At 40.9% G+C, this 24443-nt stretch overlaps 1 protein-coding gene across 4 annotated transcripts in view; it reads right to left on the reverse strand.

Moving 5' to 3' along the window:
* Positions 1-9589: 9589 nt before the first annotated feature.
* ZNF652 (zinc finger protein 652) overlaps positions 9590-24443 on the reverse strand; it is a 67464-nt gene continuing 52610 nt past the window's right edge. For all 4 annotated transcript variants that reach the window (XM_010842762.1, XM_010842760.1, XM_010842759.1 and 1 more), the window contains exon 6: positions 9590-18679. In XM_010842762.1, the coding sequence (XP_010841064.1) occupies positions 18168-18679 (512 nt within the window). In that variant the 3' untranslated portion in view covers positions 9590-18167. The remainder of the gene's footprint in view (positions 18680-24443) is intronic.

Here is a 24443-nt window from a genome sequence, read left to right on the forward strand (position 1 = left end):
AGAGTGTGTCCAGCAAGCCAAACCCTCTGTGAACCAAGCTTTTCCTTCAGATGATCCTAGAGGACCCTCACCCCCCACTCCGTGTATCCACCACACATGGATAACTGGAGGAGAAGCGCCCATGTGGTGGGAGACATGGGGGTTTGGGCCACGCTTGTGTGGCTTATTGGTGTGTTTTACTTGTGCCCTCTGTCTTTGCTCAAGTTCAACCCTGAATATATTCCTTACGTCTTAAAGTGCTGCTCAGCCCACTGACCTTGTGAGCTGGTGAACCTGACAGACTCGAGCTCATGATGGGAAGTTCTGGCTGCACGAACATTGATAGCTGAGCTCAGGTGTTCTGTGTATACCAGGGTTCAGTGGCATTCCAGGTAGCTGTTTTGCAAAAAATGTTTAATGACCTTATGCAAATAGATCTGCTCCAGATCCCATAAGCAAAGTGTTAGTCATTCAGTTGTGTCCAACTCTTTGCGACCTCATGGACTGTAGCCTGCCAGGCTTCTCTGTCCAGGGGATTTTTCCAGGCAAGAAGACCCTATGTCTATGTAATTCTCCTATTTGGGCTTGCTATAAACGCCACATAATTTCACAGATACCTCTAACGCCACAGTTGTATGGCCCTAAGGTGTGAAGTGGTAGGCCCACTTGCACCATGGCCTGGACCTGCTGAAGAACTCTTTTAAACTCTGGACCCCACTCAAGTTGGCATCCTTTTGTGCCACCATTTATATGAATTGAAGCCAAGTATGGAAAGATGCCTTCAGAACCCACTGAAGCCTACCAGGCATTATACTTCTTTGAGTTGGAAGGTGCAGGATGAAACGATTTGTCCTTTATTATGGATGCCCTAGGGGGCTTCCCAAGTGGTGCTAGGGATAAAGAACCCACCTGCCAATAGAGGAGACGTAAGAGACACAGGTTTGATCCTTGGGTCAGGGAAGATCCCCTGGAGGGGGGCATGGCAACCCACTCCAGTATCTTTGCCTGGAGAATCCCATGGACAGAGGAGCCTGATGGGCTATAGTCCATGGGGTCGCAAAGAGTCAGACATGACTGAAGCTACTTAGCATGCACGCATGAATGACCTAGATCACTGGACCCCTAAACATTTCACTGATGTGGCAGGCCCTGGAATTTTAAGGATAATTTTCTACTCTCTAGAGCACACGTGTCTTAGCAAAGCCTACAAAATACTTGCCACTTCTTGGCCCTGCAGTCTGATTAATAATGTCATCAATGTAATGTATCAATGTGATGCTTTTCAGGATGTCCAGTCGTGTCCCTTTGGACTATATTATATCAGAGGCAGGAGAGAGGACACAGATGGAGGGTAGAGGGAATAAGGCTATAAAATATACTTGTATCCATCTAAAGTGGATGTAAATTTTTTTCTGCTTCTCTTTGACTGGCATAGCCATTCACTAGGTCAATGGCCATAAACCATGTATTAACACTTGAGGCTGTATTAATTACCTTTAGGAAAGATACCAAGTCTGGCACAGCAGTTTCAATGGAGCTACCATTTGTTGAGTTTGCAGTGAAGCCTGTTTTAATCCCTGAAGCCCAGTCTGTTTTTTTGCAAAGGCCAGACTGGTGAATTTAGCGAGGATATAATGGAGATTGTCATTCCTGCCATGTTCTATTAATCATCTCTGTAACTCTTTGCAGATCAGCTACCCTGCCCCCCAAATCTGACACGGCCACTCATTATAATTGAATCCACCTTGCCTCTGATGTTTAAGTGCTACCATCTGCTTCCATTATGTAAGGATCCTAGCATCCCCATTGCTATTAGGAAGTCTAGTTCTGCACCATCAGCTCTAGTCAGCAGAGGACAGACACATGGAGCTTCTCAGCCATGGTCTCCCTCTCACCAGAGATTTCTAATTCCTCTGGTAAAAGGCATGAGCTCCAGGTCCTCCTGTGGAATACAGTTATCTGTTGAATGTTCTAGCTCTTCATTGTATGTTCCACTCAAGCATGCCTACTTCTTTGAGCCTCCCACAGCAATTTCAGCTTATCTACTTCTCTCGGTGTAGGCCGTTTTCTCTCCGCATTTCCAACAGCCATCCTAGCAGCAGTATATTAGCACCATCTCCTGTGGAATCTTTGCTAGGGTCCATTTGCAGAATGCTCCCATATCAATAAACTGTCATTTATTCAACCTTACACCACTCTATATCTCTTGATCTTGATCATAATACTGTCCTGGGTTCTGTCAGTACATGCTGGCTAGGTCCTACAACTTCTGAATATAGAGTCTGAATCAGTCAGAGTCCAATCAGGAGTCAGAAACCACATTGTAATTTGGACATGGAAACTTTAATATGTAGAATAATGAAGTATAATAGGGAACAGGAATGATAAATGATTGGCTAGTAAAAAAAACAAAGAGAACTGAGAAGAGTATAAAGCAGCAAACTTTATATGTTGCTGTTGGGATGGAACAGTCAGGAAGAGGCCAGCCCAGGGCTGAGATCCAGATCTTGTTTAGAGGATATAGTCATGACTCTCAGGATGGCAGAGAAGTCACTGTGGTGCTGAGCAAGTGGAGCAGGAAATTGGCCCTGCAAACTCACCAAATCCATCCTCCAGGCTGCCTGGCTCAGTCCACTATGAAACTTTCTGATGGGAGTGTGGGAAAGGCTGCTGGCCGCTGGGTGCTGCTGACTGTCCTGCACCAAGACTGGACATGGAAGCTGCCCATGCTGCAGAAGCCAGGAGCTGGAGAAGCTGCAGGAACCTGCCAGGAGTGGCACACGAGACCTGGGAAGGAAAGCCCCTTGCTCCTGCAAAGGTTCTCCATAGCCCTCTAGTGCTGAAGCTTAGCATCATGCCAGCTGCCAAAGAAGAAACATTTAAAGGGCTCAGATCCACTCCTACAGAGCAGGCAGTGAAGGGTATTTCCGGAACTAAGAGGCAAAAATTGACAACTGGCACAACTCTTCTCTTCCTTTGGCAAGGCCAGCATTTCCCTGGTTAGGTTATGTTGTGACTTGATCCTAGTTATTGGTCTGGTAGCCAGGAGGAGAGATGGAATAGACCCAGAGAGGTGTGCATTATAGCAAGGCAGAGGTCTCTGCATCCTTTTTAAGCAAGAGGGGGATATTAGTTTCTTCCAGGAAGGGATGAGGTGTTTCTGCAGTGCTAGAGGGTTCAGGGAGACCTGGGACTCCTTGGCCCAGATGTCCCCATTACATCTCTTCCCAACCAGACCCCTGGACTTGTCATAGTAGACAATGGATGAGAATTCATTGGATGAGAATGCAATGGATGAGAATTCAACTTGACCTGGAATTCTGCTACTCTTACATTTACAAACTGGACCTGATCTTCAGCTCTTCTCCTTTCTGACTGCAGAAGATGAGGATCTGTCCTTATATGCTGCCAAGGCAGTTAGTTTTCTATTGCTGTGTAACAGAAGACCGCAAAGAGTTGCTTTAAAAAACATCCACTTAGTGTCATGCAGTTATGTGGTTTAGGCGTCTGGGCAGACTGGACTAGGTTCTGCTCAGGGTGTCAGGTCAGCTGTGCCATAGTATATAACATAAATATGGGGGTAGAATTTCATCATATTAACAGGTTCCAAGGATTAGGGCATAGAATCTTGGGAGGCCATTTTTAGAATTCTGCCTTCTATAGTCTATCCTGTGGTCCCCAAAGATTCACATTCCTCCTAAATGCAAAATATACTCAACTCCTTCCAAAGTTCCCAACGGTCTCATCCTATTACAGCATCAATTCAAAGTCTAAAATCTCATCTAAATAACATCATCTCAAAAGTACAAAGTTTTATCATCTAAATCAGGTGCAGATGAATCTACTGAGTGTAACCCACTAAGTACAGCTCCTGGGCACAATTCTCCATCTATTGACCCATGAAACTAAAGAAATAACAGGCTCTGGTTCGAAAAGCAGGAAATGTCATCAGTCCAAAGCAGTCATTAAATCTAATCAAGCAAGCTCTTAGATTTCAAGGTTTGGAACAACTGGCTCTTGACTCTGCCATTGGGGCTCTTGGATCCCCTATTCTTCATTTTTCATGAAAGATAGCACATGTTTTCAGCTGAGATGTTTTATCAGCCTGCTTCTTGCCAGTGAAATTTGGGGGACCCAAAAACCTTCTTTCATTTTCCACTCTCTTTCCCTGTGGGTATAAATTTCTTGAGAACCTTGTGGGCTATGCATTGATTGCACAGGGATTAACCAAACATCTAATGAGACAAAAGTCTCTCCCATACATCTTTCTGGAATAATCCCTTCTCTACATTTGGCTTCTGCTGAGAAGGCTAAGGAGCAATAACCCCTAAGCTTCCTACAGGACCCCTGGTTTGCTTGAGATCTATGACAATGACAGAGACTGAACTGTGTCCTCCCAAAACTCATCCTTGAAATCCTACCTCCCAGTACCTTAGAATGTGATTTTATCTGGAAATAGAGTTACTGCCGAGGTAATTAGTTAAGATGAGGTCAACCTGGAATAGGTGGACCCTTAATCCAATATGACTGGTATCCTTATAAAAAGGGGAAATACACACACACACACACACACACACACACACACGGAGATGCAATGAGAAGATGGAAGCAGAGATCAGGATGATGCTTCTACAAGCCATGAACTCCAGAGATTGCTAGCAACCTCCGAGAAGCTAGAGAGAGGCATAGAACAGACGGTTAGTCTTCAGAAGGAACCAACCCTGCTGATACCTCAATCTCAGGAACTGTGAGACAATACATTATTGTCATTTAAGCTACCAAGTTTGTGGTACTTCACTGCAGCACCCCAGCAAACTAGTACAACCCCTGATCTCTGGTGACTGGCTCGTGAATCTTTCTGAAGTTTCAGCAAAAAGTTTTACAGCCACATATCAGGGCTTTTCTTTAGGCCAGTTTTTGGCAGCCATTTGGCTTCCTCGGTGGCTCAGATGGTAAAGAATCTGCCTGCAATGTGGGAGACCTGGGTTCCATCCCTGGGTTGGGAAGACCCCCTGGAGAAGGGAAAAGTTACCGACTCCAGTATTCTGGCCTGGAGAATTCCATGGACTGTACAGTCCATGGGGTCCCAAAGAGTTGGACACGACTGAGCAACTTTCACTTTCTGTATTTTACTATCTTTTGCAATCTCGATAGGCTGAGAATTTGCCAAATCATTGTCTCCATTCTCTTTCAACAATTCTTCCCTTAATTTCTTTCTCTCCTCTTGTATTTTACTATCATTAGCAAAAAGAAACCAGGCTTTGCCTAGAGAATTTCGGCTATGTATCTACATTCCTTGCTTGTAAGTTCTGTTTTCCACATAACTGCCGGACACAGTTCTGCTAAGTTTTCTGCCACTACATAACAAGAATTATCCTCTCTCCAGTTCCAATAACATATTCCTCACTTCTGTCTGTGCCCTGCCAGCATCTTGTTTATGTTTCTATTAATGATTTGTTCATGGAGATTGAGGCTTTCTCTAAGGCAGTTTAGGATCTCTAAATTTTCCTCATGTTCTTTTGACCTGCAGCATCTTGAATGTACATATTTCTACTAAGAGTGGGTTCAAGGCAATCTAGGTCTTTTCTGTCATGTCCCTCAAAATTCTCCTGGCCTCTACCCGCTGCCCAGTTCCAAAGCCATTTCTACCTTTTTAGGTATTTGTTTTGGTACCCTGCTTCCAGGTACCACATGTTTTAACCTTCTATTGCTGAATATCACAAACTGGGGTGGGGGGCGGTGCTTGAAACAACACAAGGCCCTTGGCTTTCACACTTGTCTTCAGTTGGTCATTAAGCACCCTCAACCATTCATTATCTTACTCCAATGCGTCAATGGCATTCGCCAGTAGCCTTCAGATTCCCGTCTTTAGAGTTAGTACTTATTCTGCCTCTAAAAGCCTGTGCCATCAACAACCGCACCCCTCAACCGCCATGCCCAGTGCATCCCCTTCTGCAGGGTCATCACTAGTGACAGTTTGAACAGCTGTCCCACCTATCACTAGTGATCGTGTCTTCATTACCAGCTGCCCAGCAAGGGGCCAAAATCCCATTTTTGACTCTGCTTCCCTGAGCCAATCCTAGTACCAACTGTATTAGGTCAGTTCCCGATAAAACTTGGAAAGTCTTCAAGGAAGAAGGACTGGACAGAGGTCAAGTTGGGCAGAGTTGAACTGTGATGCATTCACTGCAAAGACCTCAGCTGATCTCACAGGAGGTCAGGAGAGGGCAGCTCTTTAAAACTCCTGCCCCCTGAGGCAGTAAGTCCGGGTCTTTATACCTCTGCACCAACCAGTCACTGGAAGTGGGCTGCCCTTGGGGAAGGGAGGAGGTGTGACTTTGGGGGAGGTGGCTGTCTTCAGCTAAGAGCAATACTGGAGAGAGACTCAGAAGCTGAGGCACAAAGGCTTTGGAGTGACTGGGAGAATGAGTGCCTGGACCTTGAAGCGGTGGCAGTAGGGTGGCAGGGAGTGCTTCGGGGGTAGAATTTGGAAAAGCACACCACAAGATCTACTGCAATTATTGTTTTCTGTATCTGCTAATAGGTAACATTTATACTTTGTATTAATTCTTTATTGTTGCACAAATTACTCCCAAACTTAAAACAACAAACATATCATTTCATCGTTTCTTGGTCATGAATCTGAGCTCAGCCTAGACAGGTGTCTCTGGCTCAGGATCACCAAGCTACTGGCCTGGGCTAAGTCAATTCCAGACTGTACTGTGCTGGACAGCCCACTTCCAAGCTCACTGATGTGGCTGTTGGCAGGCCTCAGAAGATCACTTCCAAGTTCACTCACGTGGTTGTTGGCAGGCTTCCGTTCCTGGGCAAGTCATCCATAGGCTGCCTTAAGCGTTTTCACGACACAGCAGCTGGTGATTAAAGAGGGAGAGACTACGACCAGGAGTCTTTTTTCTTTGCTCCCAAGTCTTCTTGTAACTAATCTTGGAAGTGAAGCTGCATCACTTCTGTCATATTCAATTCCTTAGAAGCAAGTTTCTGAATCCAGCCTAACTAAAGGGGAGAGGATTGCATGGGGTGGAAATATCAGGAGGTGAGGGTCATTGGGGCCGCCTGGCACAAATACTGCCTGGCAAACACTGAGCGAGCATTTTACCTGCCTGGTTTTATTTAATCCTCACAGTGAACTTAAGGGAGCTGCTATTAATATCTTCCTTTGCAGATGTGGAAATAGGCACAGAGTGGTTAGATAACTTGCCCAAAGCCATACAAGGGACTGTCAGAGGAGAGAAAAAAGAGTCCAGTTTTGCAGACACACACAAGTCTATGTGTTTCTAATTCTTATAGTCTCCATTAATAACAACTCAGGAAAGTCAAAATTGTCGCAAAGATCAAAGCTAGATTGGGGGCTACCAGCTTTAGGTACAGGGGCTGGGAGTGAGAGGTACCAATCAGAGGGGTCTAAACCCAGGCAATTCCTAACTCAGGAAGCTCAGGAAAAAGGCTGAGGACACAGGAGGCAGGCCAGAAGTCTGGGTAGAGGGGAATTTTGAACTGGTTATGTTCTTGATGAAATCAGCTATGGACATGAGGAAATCCCTCCTTCCTTTGCAAGTTTATAGTTGCTGAGTAGGGACTAGAAATAGAAGTAGCAGGGTTACAAGTGAGCTACAACTATCACTCAGTCATGCCCCCCAGAGTTCTTACATAATGGACTGTGCAAAGTTATAAGCTTTTAATTGTTAGACTTAAGTTTTAACTGTTAGACTTAAATCTTAGGGCTTTTCCAAGTTATCTTATTGCTGTATAACAAACCACCCCGAATCTTAGTGGTTTGTAACAAAAATAATTTTTAGTGATTCTCTGAGTGGGCTGGGCAGTTATTCTGCTGGCATCACCTGGGCTCTTAAGCAGGTGTTTAGTTAGTGTTAGCTGAGCTGAAGGGTCTGTGATGCCCTCACCCACAGGCCTGGAATCTTGACAGGGACACCTGGGACGTCTGTCTCCAGCAGTTCCTGTCAGTCAGTGGTCTTACCTGAGTTACTTCAGTCACGTCCCAAGGAACAAAGGCGGCGGCTGCACTAGGCTCCAGAACCACAACGTCACTTCCTCACGTTCTATTGCTCAAAGAAGTCATGAGACCAGCCCAGGTTCAAGGCAGTTGAGAATGGCCACTAAGTTCCTACTGGGAGCTTGGTGGAGAGAGGGGCAAGGCCAAGACTACAGAAGGGTATGGACACAGGAGGCATGGCTCATCAAGGATCACTATTATTACCATTTACCATGGAGACCTTGACACTGCAATAAAGTAGTTCTAGCTACCTGGGTACAGGCAGCAGGTTAGAGGCCCCATAAGATAGGACCGCAGTGTGCCCAAGACTGACCTGTCTTCACTGCAGGGCACTGGAATAAGCAATGGCTAATCTGTGCCAGGAGCTTCAGAGTCTGGACCCGATCAGAAATAGAAACATGTTAAGACTTAAGATGTTTGAAGACCCAGTTAAAATAACCAGATTCTACATGACATTGAATTCAGGCTGCTGTTGGGATAAAATAATACACATACACATAAACCCTGCTTTAGGATTCTTCAAACTGCAGGCAGAACTTAGTGGGTCTTAAAATTAATTTTGTAGTTCAAGGTCAGCATTTAAAAAATAGAAAATATCAAAGTGGATATTTTTCTTGAATTTTTAATTCACTTATACAAACAAACTCATCAATATATATATTGATGAGAAATAGCCAACTAATGAGAGAATACATTTCTTACTATGGGCCACAGCCAAAGTTTGAAAGTCACTGATTTAGTATATACTGGGGTCAGGGGCTATCTACTTTATATTCATGAAAAAAGTATGTTAACATCAGTATTTAGAGTTACAAAATGATAGAAAATAAGAATGTCAATTCTCTGATTTGGGCAGTTATGTTCCATTCTAAAAGGTTTTAAACAAAAGGAACATTGAACAAGGTTTCCTTTCTGTATGGTTAACTCCCTCAGTGGAATTCTTAATCTGAATCAAACAGGGTGCATCCTGAGCTGAAAGGCTCCTGGCAGAAAATGGTTGCTCCTCCAGTGGCTACAGTAACAGCTCATGTGTTGGAGAATTATTTACTTGCTTGTTGTCGGGTTTCCTCCACTGGAACACAGGCTCCACGAGAGCAGAGACTGTCTTGTTTACAGTGGAACCCCCAGTGGGCAGATCAGTGCCCAATACGTGTTGAGCACTCCATAAACATTTGTGGAGCAGACAAACGAGTGCATGAATGAATGGCGAAGTACCTCATCCAAGTACCACATTTATAATCATTGCTTTTCACTGAATGTGCTTTGTAAGCGCTTTCCATCTGGCTTCTTTTTCTTCAGACTGATCAGAACCCAATCATGAACCCTTTTTTCAAACACTGTTTTCTAGGACAGGTTCAGATTATTGCTCAGTAGACAGAGTAGTGTTACTGAAACCAATCAGCACTGAGCCAGGCAGCAGAGAAAAGAGAGAACTAATCACTCTAACTTTGGCCAGCAGCCGTGAAAACATGCTACTTTTCATACAGAGGTCAGCAGGATTCGTGGGCTGCCAGAGTGTTATGAAGACTGTCAACTGAGCATACGGAAGAAATGAACTGAAGAAAGACACACAGTGGATATGGCTACTTTTTTTTTTTTTACTGTGAACATTAGCATTAAATTGGTTACCGTACACATCCAAAGGCCCAGCATCTTGGAAATATCATGAAATGGCACATCTTGTACCAGAGTCTCACAAGAATAAAATAGACAATGCTACATCAAGTGGTTAAAAATACACAAAAAAGTAGTTTTAACAGTCTATAAATTTTTATACTTAAAATCATGATTGAGTTGAAATAAAAAAAAAAAGTGCATTTCAATTGCTAAAAAAATAATATTGGTACAGTTAACACAAGGGGGATAATCAGTACATTGAGGGATCTGACAGGATGCTGGAATACAGAGGACTCCGGGAAGCTGGGCACGTTTGGAGATGCGGGAGGGAAGCGTGGCTCCCCCTCACCATGGTTCCCTGGGGCCGAGCAGCTCTCCCTCCCCAGTGTCTTTCCCATCTTACGAGACCCTGTCCCATTACCTGTCACCTCCCCAACTGAAGACTCCTCTAAACTTCTTTGCAGCATGAGAGGTACCTGCCCTATATGAGTCCAACTTGACCTTCAACTGCACCCTCACAGAGGTAGGAGAGGGACACTGCCCTCTTCTGGACTTGACACAAGTACCCCAGCCACATGGCCTTAATCCTTATGACCTAGCAGGCAGAACAGGGACCAAGCAGCTTCTGTTTCGTCAAACTCCTTTGGACAAATGTTCAACATTCAACAACAAGCTCTGTAAACCTAACGCTGAACAATTCCTGGCAAGCAAACTGGATTTTTTCTTTAAGAAATGAGGAAAAGTGCAAGTGATTTCAGTACTGTCAGGGAAAACAAAAATAAAGACAAACAAGTTACCCCTGGCCCCGTTACCTAAACCGATCACAGCTTCAGTTCTCTTTTTCATCAAGTGGAGTTACCAGCAGACGCCTCTGTCTACCTATATTGCTCAGGGTCAGATTTGGCTGGGGAAGAAGGGCCAGGCAGACACCTGTTTGGAAGGCCATTTCAGGTGCAAATGCCTCCCAGTTCTACAGGCTAAATAAATAGTTAGGGTCTGGGGTTTGCTTTTGCTTGATAACTGACCTGCTTCTTGTGAGGAAGACACCACTATAAGCACAAACAAACCTTGTGATCAGAGAGCTGATGAGGATTAGGAGCCCGAAGACAAATAACTGACACAGAGGAAACATGAGCTGAACTCTAACTGGGTGGAGTGGATGCCATAGCAGACCTCCCACAGGTCAGGATGCAGAGCTGACCCCAGTGACTTGCTCTCTGCTATAATGGACTTGTGCTTGGAGCAGAGAAGGTAAGAAGCCTTTCCTCATTCCTACTCCAGTTATCCCTGCCGCTCTTCTTCTCAGAGACATGATGGCTCTATACTGGTGGTGGGATTTGGGAGGAAGAAGTAAGGAGGGTGACCTTCCTACTTTGCATTTAGCACAAGACAGATCCCTCAAGGGAAGGTTCTGGCTTTCAGTTCAGATGCCTGACCCCCAAGGACACCTGACCCACACATCAACCTTTGTTTCCATAAGGCTGAGCACTTAGTAATATGGGGAAACGTCTTAAAAACCAAGATCTGAAAACAAATATGGAGCCAAGAAAGAATATTCTGTAAGAGACTTAAAAGTGGGATGTTGCTTTAGAAGGTGAGAATAGAGAAGCTCAAGTGTTTTGTTGCTCCCTTGTGGACAAAGCCAGTACTGCTGGTGGAGCAGAATCACGCTGCCCATGTCAAGAAAAGAGGGAAAGGCATACTCAAAACTTGCGGAAGATTGAGAATTCCTCTGAGGCTGCATACGTATGGTTGGGGATACAATTCTAGCAGGAAACACCAAAATTATGCCACCTACTTTCTTCCTTTTTCACTTTTGGAAAAAGTCTCAGGAGTTGAATGACCAAGCATAGAAAATGTATTTCCAGGTCAGGTTAGAGATTCTAAGAGAATAAAGTATTTCCCCATGAGCTTTCAAATGCAGTTAAACATAGCCTCTAGTCCTATGCAGAATGTGAGTTGGAGTCTCTGGCCTTGCAATCACACGGTCCCTTTCCACCCGTAAAAGGCAGGTAAGAAGGAAGCTGTGTTTGTCAAGGGAGCTGGATATTTAGAAACACCTGGACTCTCTGGCACATCCACTACAGAGACAGGCTCTTTGGTTGACCAAACCCAACAACACAAGTACCAGACTTCCTTCCAACTTTGGAAGGAAAACTCAGCTCCTACCCCTTCTTGCCCTGTCCCCCAAATCATTTTCAAGTAATTTGTAACATCCCTGATCTCACCAGGGAAGCTCAGATAGTGTGAAACTAGAAAGTGGAGGCGACACTTCTCCGGGGCAAAGACCCTTTGATACCTGTGCCAAATGTCTCATACAGACATGGACATGAAACAGGTCAACAGTCTGTCTCAGGGATGCGGCTTCTCAGTGTGAGCCCCCCATCACTCCCACTGCTGTACTGCCTGAGAGTCTCAGGAGAAAAGCCAGAAATACAAAGCGGTTGCTTTCAGTAGAAAGTTACCACATAAAAAAGGCAAACTTCTAGGGCAATAATGGGGACTACCAAGGCATATTAAAGTAAAAAGATTTAAAACAACAAGAAACTGTTGTTACTTATTTCTGTAGAAATCAACTTTTTGCATTTTGTAAACTAGTATTCCCATTCCAAATACCCATGGAAATCTTCAAATGTCTAGAATGCATTCATTATCAAACCTAAGCATTCTCACAATTTTGCACTATCCCATCAATAACATACTGTCACCAGATAAAAAGCAGTAAGAATTTATTAACAGCTGCCTTCTTAGACTCCCACTTCATGTGGTTATTAGTTAGTCTTGAAAACCTGAGTATTAGAACTATTAACTTTAAGGAAAGAGACATGACATTTCAAGTCAGAAAGGAAAGATTTTGACTAAGGCCAACATACTCAACTCAACAGCCTTCTTTTACTCTGATTTCCTCATTTGAAAGAACTGAATTTGTTTTCAGTTTTAGAGGAGAACTGAAAGGGAGCAAGAGACCTGTACACAGCACAAACCACAGTGCTGACCGTGAAAGGTGAGCCAATGACGAAAATGTTTTTATCAGTAAGGTGCTCATATCACATGGAGAATACAAGGAAACCTCCTTTTTATTACATCCTTCATATATTACGTATCCACAATATTTTAAAAATTAATTAGATGAGAACAAGCAGAAGAGAAACTAACTGGAAGTTTTTGAGGGATAGGATAAAAGAGGCCGATCAAAAATCAGTAAGGGACTTCTGATAAACCCAGAGAGCAATTTGAAATTAGACTAAAATCAAATTATGAGTACAACCTTGCAAAATGTTTCTAGAAGAGAGAGAGAGCACATAGAAAGAGGGTATAGCAACAGCAGCATTCACGATCCCTTACTCAGAAAGGGGAGGCATTCAGGAAGACTAAGATGAGAAAAAGATGTTTGGAAGAGATACTTAGTGACCTTTAATTTGAAAGGACCATCTGGTTTCTGGTGAAAGAAAAACACATGAGGAGTAAGATAAGGATAAAATATTTCATCATTAGAGATGTAATACATGAAGAAACAAGATATAAATAAAAGTTTAAAGTGTAATCTAAATGGGGGAACAAAACAGAAATGCATAAAAAATTCACACCCAAGGTTTCAGCGAGCTGGTAGAGACAAATCAACTGGAATATAGGTGAGTTCCAACAGTCATGGAGGATGAAATAATCAGAGGTAGGATTCAGATCAGGAAAAGAATGTTCCAGGATGCTGGCTTTTTGAAGGCACTCAAGAACAGAGTGAGAGAGACTGAAGCTGCAGCGAGAGAGATTAGAGAGATGTACACTCACTAACCTGTCATAAGAAAATTAAAAACAAGTCCGGAAACATTGTGACAATACATATATTATCAAGTTATACACAGAGTTTAACAAGGTAGAAATCCACTTTGTAAGTAGTTTCTGACAACAGTATAGCTTCTACCTAGGGGATAAGGAAGAGAAGTTTGTTTTCTGGATATGCGATTCTGCAAATGATAAACGGTATATTATCTAATTCTTTAAACAAAAGTACCGAGTTACAGCTTCAAAGCTGGGACAATCAAGGAGTGCGATTTTCCTTTGAATATTGCAAAACCTATCCTCTAAGACAAAAAGATCTGATCACAAAGTCTATAAAAAGTCCAGAGAGTATAAAAGTACAGAACTATGAAAGTAGATATCTTGATGGCAACTTTTATGGCTTCCATAGAAAGTCTAGAGAGGATCTCTGGTTTGCTTTATCGAGGTAGTGTCCAGGGTTGGAAGGTCATTGTCGTTTGTCACAAATGCTACAGATGACAGAAGCACGTTAGCTAGGGTGTTGCTAGTACATAATAATGCCAGTATCTCTTAATGGCTAATGACCTTTCATTCCTGAAAAGAAAAAAAAAAAAGATCTTTTGGGAAATTTCCTATCTTGGTTCAGGCAAAGGAAAATTAAAACCCAATATTTACTTGCTCAATTGTAATAGTCTGAAGGAATCCAAGTGGGTTGATTTTTGTAATGGGACATAGTTCATAAAATGTAATTTATCCCTAAATGTAATTTATCCCTTTTTCATCAAATACTTCTCATACAGTCTGGAACAGCATCAAAATGTTCATCATGTTGGTCAGCAACATAATAATAATAAAAGTTGTCTCTTCTATACAGTAGCTCAAACAGAAGGATTTCTCTAACTTTAGTTTTTCTTTCTCTCTTTTTTTCAAACATTAAAATCCCACCCACCATTCTGTATTTCACTAACTGAAATCTTTAAGTTGTGGTAAATACACACACACATACATATATATATACACACACATCTGTAATGAATTTCTATGTCTGCTTGATTTTCTTAAAATTTAAAATTTCCAGTGAAATAAAAATTAAGCTAAACAAGCATATCCATTCAACAAACATAAAAACTGAAAAAAAAAGTCAAGAAATAGAAAATCAAAAGTTTACAAGCATCTCTTCAGAGTATTTTGCCTTTAGAATACAAGGGACAATCAACCATATATAGAGAGTGTATATAGGGAACATTCTAACCACAATGAAAATTTCCTTCCAATCAATGTTGGTTTAAGAAAGATGGTATGACTATGGCAATGTCCATGCTCAGTCATTAATTTAGAACAGAAAATGTAAATGGTAGACTGTAAAAGTATATGTAACTGATTTGTAAAGGCTACTGTGAACTATGTAGGAAAGTTTTATGTGGAGACTTCCCTGCCTGCTAAAAATAGGAATCAAATCACAAATATACATGGAAAGGAAGCCACATGCTTTAAACTGTTCATCTGATTTTCTTCATTCAAATGTAAAAGTCTAACTCTGTGTAAGCCTGCCCCTCTCGATTTGAGAAAGCAGCAAGCAGCCTTTCACTAAGGCTAAGGAAGAGTTTATATTTGAATGACAAATCTACGTGAAAGAATAGAAAAATGTAAAAAGAAAATTAAAAAGCAGTATCCACTCAAGCTGGGATTTCTAAGTAAGTCTTAATTCTAGCAATGGTACAAGCCTTTGAAGACAGGAAAATTTAAGTCATGAAAAGCAGCCTCAATTTGATATCTATATGATGCTGAAATGTGGCCTTTGTTGTCTTTAAAATTTAAGTACAGAGAAGGGCTGAGAACTCAAACTCCTCCAGAGTTCTTTTTTTCATAAACAGGTAACAAATAGGTAATAATTTCTGAAGAAGTCACAGGGTGCTGTACCATAGGTGAGAGGGAACATGCCACACAACTGTTATCTTAGTAAAGGATCCCATCAAATGTTTAACCCTGAGTTCGAGTCTTGTCTTAAGCATGTTAAACCTGATGCACATATATGTTTAAGGCTTCATCCTGCAGTTCTTCTATTCAGAAACATTGTTATGAATATTCTTAATGCATTTCATTAGGCATATGTAATCTGACACTGATGAGCAGCCAATATATTCTGAGCAGTTTTCCTGAAGACCACAAACCCCAAATCAGGGAAGGTATACTTAACTAGGGGAAAAATTTGAGTTTCCAGATTGTTCCATAATATATTTCACTAAGAAACTGTATTGTGTGACAATGCTCATTTTTTAAAGAAGATAATCCTTTTTTTTTTTTTTTGCTTCTATTAAGGGTGGTAGTGATTTTCTGCTTAGTATTGGTTTTCCTACGTAGCAGATGTTTTATGGCTATATTCACTTGAATGAAAAAAGAAATATGACTAACTGGATTTTCCAGTGTGTAATTTATAGTACACCTCATAAAATGGTTGATTCTGTAAGTCTCCAGTTAGAATTCAGAACTGCAGCCCAATACTGTAAATTTATTTAGAATAAAATAACCAATTAATTAAGCTCAATTTACATCTTAAAAATCATTTTAATATTGTAAGCTTGGACATGAAAAAATGGTTATGTCCACACAAAGGTGTATACCCACAAATTGTCATGGAATGCCAAGGAAATTGTGGAAGTAAAGGGAGGCAGCCACCAAAGATAGAACAGTCATAAATTAACTTTTCTTATTGGTTTGGGTACTTGAGTGGTCAAAGAATGTATACAAACATTTAAAACAGCATTCTTTAGAAGTTACATCCAAAAATAGGGAGAAAAATATGATACTGAAGATACTTTTCTGCCTCACTTCCAAATTTTCCTATGCTCACCATAGAAGATAAAGGCGATAATCAGAAAGAAAAAAATCTGGAAGTATTAAACCAAAAAGCTAGCAGAGAATACAGCATTTTAAAAATAGGGACTTAACCTCAATGGAGAGTTCCAGTTTTTCCTACCACAGAGCTAATAAGCCAGAAAAGTGCTGCAAATATTTCTGCACACTTAATGTTAAAAATAAAAATAAATAAAAGTCAGGGTTCTGAGTCACGCAAAGATTTAAAAACCCGAGGAAAGAAAAATGAAGAAATTTCAAGATTAAAAAAAACTGAGGAAGGGAGAGAGAGAGAGAGTAGACTTTGTGCTGGAACTCAGTTCACTGACATGAAAAATTACAAAACTTTTAGCTATACTGAGTCTGGATAAATGTGATCAGTTAAAAGTAATCTGTTAGCCCTTCTGCTCAGCCTTTCCTATAATGAACCCCTGACTGACCATGCTCTTTAGAAGTTGCCCAAACTCTTCCAAACCTGCCCCAAATTAGAGACTGGCTCTTCTTATCACCAAGAAGACTGCTACCAGGTAATTACTTGCAGAGGACAGGGCAGCAAAATGTCACTTTCTTCCCCTCACTACAATTTTAACTGTGTTGAACAGCTTGAAGTTGTGACTATATCCATTGATACAAGAGACATTTTAGAAGTCATAACCCATTTGTGTTCTTATCCAAATTTCTCAGCCACTATTAGCAACATCATGTTTTGATTTTAATGTACTGTTTTATCTTTCCACAACAATTCTAGAAAAACAAGCAACCTCAAAATAAGCAGAGTAGCAGGAGACTTCAATCTATCATCCCACAAAGGTTGAACCTGAACACGGTTCTGAGGGAAGTGAGACGTGGCTGAGATGAAACAGCCTCCCCAACTTCCTCCTCTTGATGGTGAACAGCTTGACTCAGATTTTCAAAACAGGCCAGCTTCAGGTGACTTCCCTGGAAAAGGCTCAACCCCCTGCAAATCATTCCATTTAACACACTAAACTGAACCAAACGGAACATGGAGGATAGAGCATGTCCGTAAGCCTAACAGACCCCCCAAGTGTTAAGCAGAGATTAAAAAACTACCAAGGACTTAGGTCAAGTTCTGAAAGCTAAACCTCATTTTTTGCAGTAACTTGGTCTGGAGACCCTCTGAGATACATCTACTTTCTGAAGCACCTTTGAGTTGTACGGATGTAAGAATAACTTTGAACTATAGAAGTTATATGCATCTTTAAGAATCACATTTTGATGATTATAAAAATTTTTTCTATTTTACAACATAGGTCCAGCTACACTGAAAAAATTACACCGCTTATTGAAATACATTTCGTTTTAGAAACAGACTACTAAAGAAGTCTATACAAAAACTCTAAAATAATTTCTGTAGTAAAATAAAGAGTGCATTAGGAGAGCTACACAAAGAAGAAATTTTCTGTCTTTCTCTATAATGCTTGATATACTGTGAAACACAGCTAGCTCAACTCTGAAGCCAGCACCAAAAGCTGAAAATAATTTGTTACAATACACAGTGATACAATTAATGCTCTGGATTAATCTCACAGCCTTCCCGATTAGTACAAAGGAAACCAGGCCTGTCCCCTCTTTGAGGAGAAGTCCAGGATATAAAAGCAAGCATACCTCATCAGCTGATATGAAATTATAAAATTCCACAAGTCTGAGTATTTGAAATTTATAAAAGTCACCAGAAAATGCAAGCAAATTGGGCTTTACTTCGGTGGTTCCCTGGTTTAGATGACAGTTCCCTCCGTGAGCTCAAGGTCTTCTTGTTCACTCCCTCGGATGTGCTGATTCACCAAGACAATGACAAAGCTCTTGGTGGAGGCTGAGAGTCTGACAGCTACAGAAATGCTCACCAACCCCCTCTCTGCAAACTCAAACAGGGGCACGTAACTCGTGGAGAACACACTTAGGGAGATGGATGTTAGTGATGCTGTGCTGCACTGTTCTTCTCTGCCAGGTGCCGCAGAAACGTGTCCTCACCCTGGCCTCTGTTATTTAAAGGCTCACTCTTAAAGAGAGCTGGAGGTGGGGGCAGGTGAGGGACGGGCGGAATGGGAAGGTGGTGTGGGTGGTGAGGGTGAGCGTGGATGTGAAGGTGTGAGAAGGGGTGGGGGATGGGCCGAGGGGGCAGAGTGCCGACAGGGTTCATACTGACGGGAGGGGCGGGGGTCGTGGGGGTGTTCACCGCAGAAGGAACTGGGGTGGCTGGGGAGGTTGTGAGTGGGATCTGGACAGCAGGCGGCACGTTCACGGGGCTGGTCACCCGGAAGCACTTCTCCTTGTGGGCCTTAAGCATGTTGGAGAAGCGGAACCGCTGGCCGCACACGTCACACGGGTAGGGCTTCTCGCCTGTGTGAGTCCTACGGTGCCTCTTCATGTTGGGGCGGCTGGTGAAGCTTTTGCCACAGATTTCACAGATAAAGGGTTTCTCTCCTGAGATGAACACAGACACAAAGACATGATTAACACACTAGGCGGTAAGTATGTGCTCCAGCTACCCCTCATATTAAATAAGGTTACCACTCCTCTCCCTTACTGCATATTATATTCGGATAGTCATGAAAGAGTCCCCCGAAGTTGGGACTTCACAAAAAACAGCAGACACAACTAAAACTTATATACAACCTACCATCGGGGCTTGGGTAAAAGATTAAAAAAAAAAAAAGGCATCTACAAAAGTGATCTCCCACATCCTACAGGAAGAAGTGCTCGGATGGCTTTCCTGTGCTCAAGAGGACCAAGCCCACAGATGAATCTCTGCCTTTAAGCTAGGCCAGCTGATCTGTAAGCAATTTCTGACATTCCAACACAACGCAGGACTTTGCTGAAAATGTCCCATGGAGTAAATGAGTCTCCTTATGTCTCCTCGTTGCTAATGCTTCGCATGTGGCTTACTTTTTGGTATTTGGGGAAATAGTGGACTGACTCACCCTACAACATGGATTTCACAATGCAGTGTTTCTCTGCAGGCAGTTTTCCATCACATGGGACTGTCTGCACATCTGAAGAGCACTCAGTGGTCCTGGCTCCAGTTTACTAAATGCCCCTAAGAAATTCTGACCATCAAAAATGTCCCCATACCATTTCCAAATGCCCATGGGTGTGGGGAGGATTGACAGGCAGGCTACCGTTCTTGGTGGAGAACATTTGGGATAGGGAGCCAAAAAGGAAACAAAACCCCATAATTCTAAGTGCACCTAGGGAGGAACTTGGGTTTGGGTTCTAAGGGATTAATTTTTAAGCTTTCCTTTGGACTTACTGCATAGTGGACTTACTGCTTATTCTATGCTGTTTGCCTGCCCCTCTCCCCAGGTCATAGGGGAGAAACAAAAATACGTGTCTGTGATCACTTCACCCAGAATGCTGTGGTACGGTGTGCAGTACCTGTACACATGTGCTTCAGTGACCATGTGCTTGTATTTGTCAATTCCTTCACCAATGCTCAGTGTATGTAGCTTCTATCTTTACTGTAGCTCCTGCTACAAGAGTTTGCTCTCACTTCAATCACTGCTCCCTTTCTTTCTAACAGATGTCCTTATTCTATTCAGTATAAATAAAAGATACTGCATATTGTTCTAATATGCAGTATTACTTACTTACTATGTTCTAATCACTTAACATCTCATTAACCTTTGGTGATCCTGACAGCCTTATGAGGGAGGTATGTCGTTATCCCTGTTTTACTGATGAGGAAATTAAGAAACTTGCTAAAGATTCTATGGCTAGCGGAGAGGCAGGATTTAAAATTCTGCAGAATGGCTCCAGACACAAAAACCACAGCACTTTATACCTCAGTGCTTTGTGCATTCCTGCACACACAAAGGAATGTTATTTTCTTACTGTTTTCCTCCACTTTGAGACTTCTAACCCTTTGGCAAACACCTCTTTATCCATATTGCAGTCTTTACTTCTCTCTGCCTTTGAAAACGGAAATCTCCTGGTGCCCTCCCCTTCAATGGAAGCCAGAATTGCCCTCACTTCCTGAAGCCTGAATTGAACTGTCAGGACAGACCAGTCTTCTCCACTGTTACCAGTACTATCTGCTGACTAGAATATTTCTTTTATCTTCCTACCTTTCATTATTCAATCACTGCCACTCTTCACTGTGATTCACATTCATCTTTCTAGATACATTCTGTACCCATTTGCTTTCCTTCTTTTTAATCCATTTCCTCCAATTAAAAACTTAAAATTCTCTGTTAAATGGAACTGATCAATTGTGATACACTTATCTAATGGAGGGTGTCATTAAAAACAATATTTTAAAAAGTATAGAAATGTAATTGTTAACATGAAAACCTATAATCTATTATCTATAGTCTATTAAATAAAACAAGCAAGTTATGAAAATGTATGTATGTGTTATCCACTTTTAATGAAAAATGCATATAGGAAAATATGGAAAAAAATACAACAAATGTTACAAGTGATTATTTTTATTTTTTTTGGATTATCTTTAGATAATGGGTTTATGAGTGATTTTTATTCTTTTTTATGCCTATATGTACTTCCTGTTTTCTAAGATAAACATGATTCATTTGTATAATAAAATGTTTTAAAAGCACACCTATTTGATAACCTATTAATCCCCTTGACCCTTTCCTCCTTGACTCTCCAGAGTTAACATTCTTCATTTCCAACAGCCATATGGAACCAGAGCCAAAGGACCTAATCTTTGATTATTAATCTAATACACGCAAACACTCTCCATTTCACTAATCACTTTGTTGGTTCACTATACATTTTACTGACTGAAAGTTTACTAAATATATGGACTTTCTGTTATGTGTTCAAACCTGGCTCCAAAACTGGATTGCTCTAATCGTCTCTCATTTGTAGTCTTCCAGGCTATAATGATTTGCTACAGATAGATCAAAAATTATTAGAATTGGTCTACCACAAATCCATGTATTCAAATTTAAATGAGTCCTTTTTACTACTTACTAATCTTTTATCCACTTCTTGAGGTCCTACCAAATTTTCCACATTTGCTGTTCGAGACATACACCCACAATTTCAACTAACTCTAACTCTCATTATTTATTAGGCCCAATCTTTTAACTGTGCTAATGACTGATGAAAAAGTTTCCCTGAAACCTCAAGGCAAGATTACAATGAGGCTGAAACAAGGAAAAATAAAAATATAATACTTGAAATCAACCACCTGTACAATGTCCCATTTTAAGGAAATGCTAGTAAATGGGTGGCTGGAGGAGGTACTAACATCTAAGTCCATCAGGGTAACTAGAAACACATATATCAGTACACCTTATGATGTGACCTGTTACATACAGATAAAGCTAACCTAATTGTAAGAAATAGTATTATAGTGAATCTGAAGAACACACAATATAAACGAAGAGAGAATCTGCAGGGAAGATTAAAGAGAGCAAGAATTTGGCTAGTTAGCTGTCTTCTGCACTGTTCAAAGGAAAAACTGATCTGGCCAATAAACATAACCACTCTAGTCTGCTTATGAGTATCCATGAGCAGCATCAGAAATCTGTATATCTATACATCTGGCCTACCATAAGATTACAGTCCTTCACGTGGATTACTGCAACAGCCATCTGACTGGTTTCAGCTTATCTATTCTTGCCCCCACCCTCCAATCAGTCCACTCTTCACACTGTGAAGCCAGAGTGAACGTTCAGACAGTTGTGTCACACTCTGCTTAAAACCATTTAAGGACTTCTGACTGTCCTCAGAATAAAGCTCAAACTTTTCTACGTGGCTTATCCTGTGATCCAATACTTGCTTATTGCTCTCAGGTATCATGTCTTATCATATTCCCTGCCTCTTCTCCTCCCCTAATTCATCAAATTCTAGCCAGTTTCATTTAGTTGTACTTACTATGCTCTCATCACCAAACCACTGTTAGGCTTTAATTGTCTATCACTATCACCCTAATCTGACAATAAGGTCTGTGAACCTAGGGACTATTTTAACCTTGTTCATTACAGTAACCCCACTGAGTAGATTCTTAACATCAATAAATAAATATTAGTTAATTCTAAGACATGCATTCCCCCCATACTGACATCTGTGAAACTGATATATACCATAACAATTGATGGCATTTCATTCTTTAATTTGCAGCATTTTCTTAGTGATATATAAACTTAGCTTTGTCATGGAACTGATGACTTCTTGAATTCGATGAAGGTTGGGACTCACCATTAAGATCATTCAATTACCTTCCTTGCCTATAATTTCCTGTCCCTGACAATCTTGTGATTATAATTTAGCAACTAATATAAATTTTATTTTAGGCAAAGTATATTCTGACCAAAGAACATAAGAGTTCTGAACCACCTATCATTCAGGCTTTTCATTGTAAATTAGCAATTTTATTAATATATCATTAAGACTATTTAGCATACACACACAAAAAGACTATTTAGCACACACACACACAAAGACTAGCACAGATCAATCCCTCTGATCCTGACTGGGTACGCTGACAAATTCTGGAAGTTGAGCACAGACTCTGGGATGGTGCTTTTTGCCCTCATGATGTCCTGTGTATCCTTCCATTTTATTACTTGCTTCCTTAAATTTGTATCAGAATAACTTAAGTATGTGTTTCTGGAATCAGATTGCCTTGGACAAGTTCTTTACTCTCTAAGCCTCATCTGAAAAATGAAGATAATAATAGTTACTGTGATAAGTTAAAAATTCGAGGAGTATTTGATCAAATTCAACAGTATTTGATACACAGTAAACATTCAATGCATTTTATTGCTACTACTACTATTATTATTACCATTACTATCACTGGACTATAAGCTTTTTAAGGGCAAATACCAGGCCTTAATTCATTCTGTATCTCTAGGTACTTAGCACTATGCCTGGTACAAGGAGAATTAGCAATTATTCTATGTTGAACTCACCCCGTGTCCACACCATCCCAGGAAACCCTGCCTGAGGGCTGGTCGCCTCCCTAGATAAGATCTGCCTCACTTCTGTTTAACTGCAAAGAAATAGCCCAATCAATGTCAGTTCCTGCAATGGCCTTAATCCCCACCAAAACACACTCTACAAGTGGTTCCAACCAGCCGTAAAAGAGCTATCTTTTTTCTTCTGTAAAAGCTAACCCTTCTTGGGTCCTCTCCAAGGTACTACTGCCATCCTTATTTAATACTGATACCAACGGAACCAGAGGCCTACAGGGGTTGCATAACTCAGGTAAGGCCACACTGCTAGTGAGTGGCAGTGCCTTCCCAGTGTAAGCATCATAAACAATATTAAAAGGCAGATGACCAACCGGGGGAAGTATTTTAATACTGCTGTTAAACAAGATCCAGGGGACATAAATATATACAAAGAGCTATGATATAAAGAGCTACCACAAACAATAAGAAAAAGCCAAACACTGCAATGAAAGGACGAATACAAATAAGGCACAAGCAATTCAGAAAAGAAAATACACTGATACCCAACAAGTGTACTGAAAGAAATGCTCCATCTTACTTAGCAATTAAGTACAAATTAACACAAAAAGAAGCCATTTTTCGCCTATTAATTCAAAAATTATTTTATTTACATTGGACAGGGTTGGGAAAATGAGTGCTTTCAGGCACAGCCGCTAAGAGTGTACATGGACAGCTATTTGGCAATACATACCACCAATTCTTAAAAAGACACACATGCCTTTGCCCTAATCATCCCATTTCCAGGAGTTTATCTAAGAAAATAATCATGGATGTGTTAGCCAGAAAGTTGTTTGTCACAGTACTATTAATACTTATAACAGTAAAAAAACTTGGAAAAACCTAAATGTCCAATGGGGGACTAGTTAAATAAAATGGAGATAATGTCCTTAACAGGACCATGGTGAAGGTTATATTGATTAAATGAGATAATGTATGCAAAGTGCTTAAGATAATACTTGGCATATATGTGCATAATAAATAATGGCTATTATTACAACAAATTTATAAGGGCTATTACACAACCATTAAAATGATATTACTGTTAATGACATAATACAGTAAAATAAAAGTAGGTTATAATAGAGCATAAACACCCCACTTTGGTTTTATTACTATATATATATATATATAAAGTTTTTCACAGTATCTGTATATATATTAAAAAAATCACAGAATTTAAAAAATACATATGCTAAAATGTTAACAGTAGTGATCTCACTGATAAAGATTATAGAGCATTGCATTTTTCATTTTTTCTAATA

Source organism: Bison bison, unplaced genomic scaffold (assembly GCF_000754665.1).
Source record: "Bison bison bison isolate TAMUID 2011002044 unplaced genomic scaffold, Bison_UMD1.0 scf7180017864180, whole genome shotgun sequence".
Taxonomy (NCBI): Eukaryota; Metazoa; Chordata; class Mammalia; order Artiodactyla; family Bovidae; genus Bison; species Bison bison.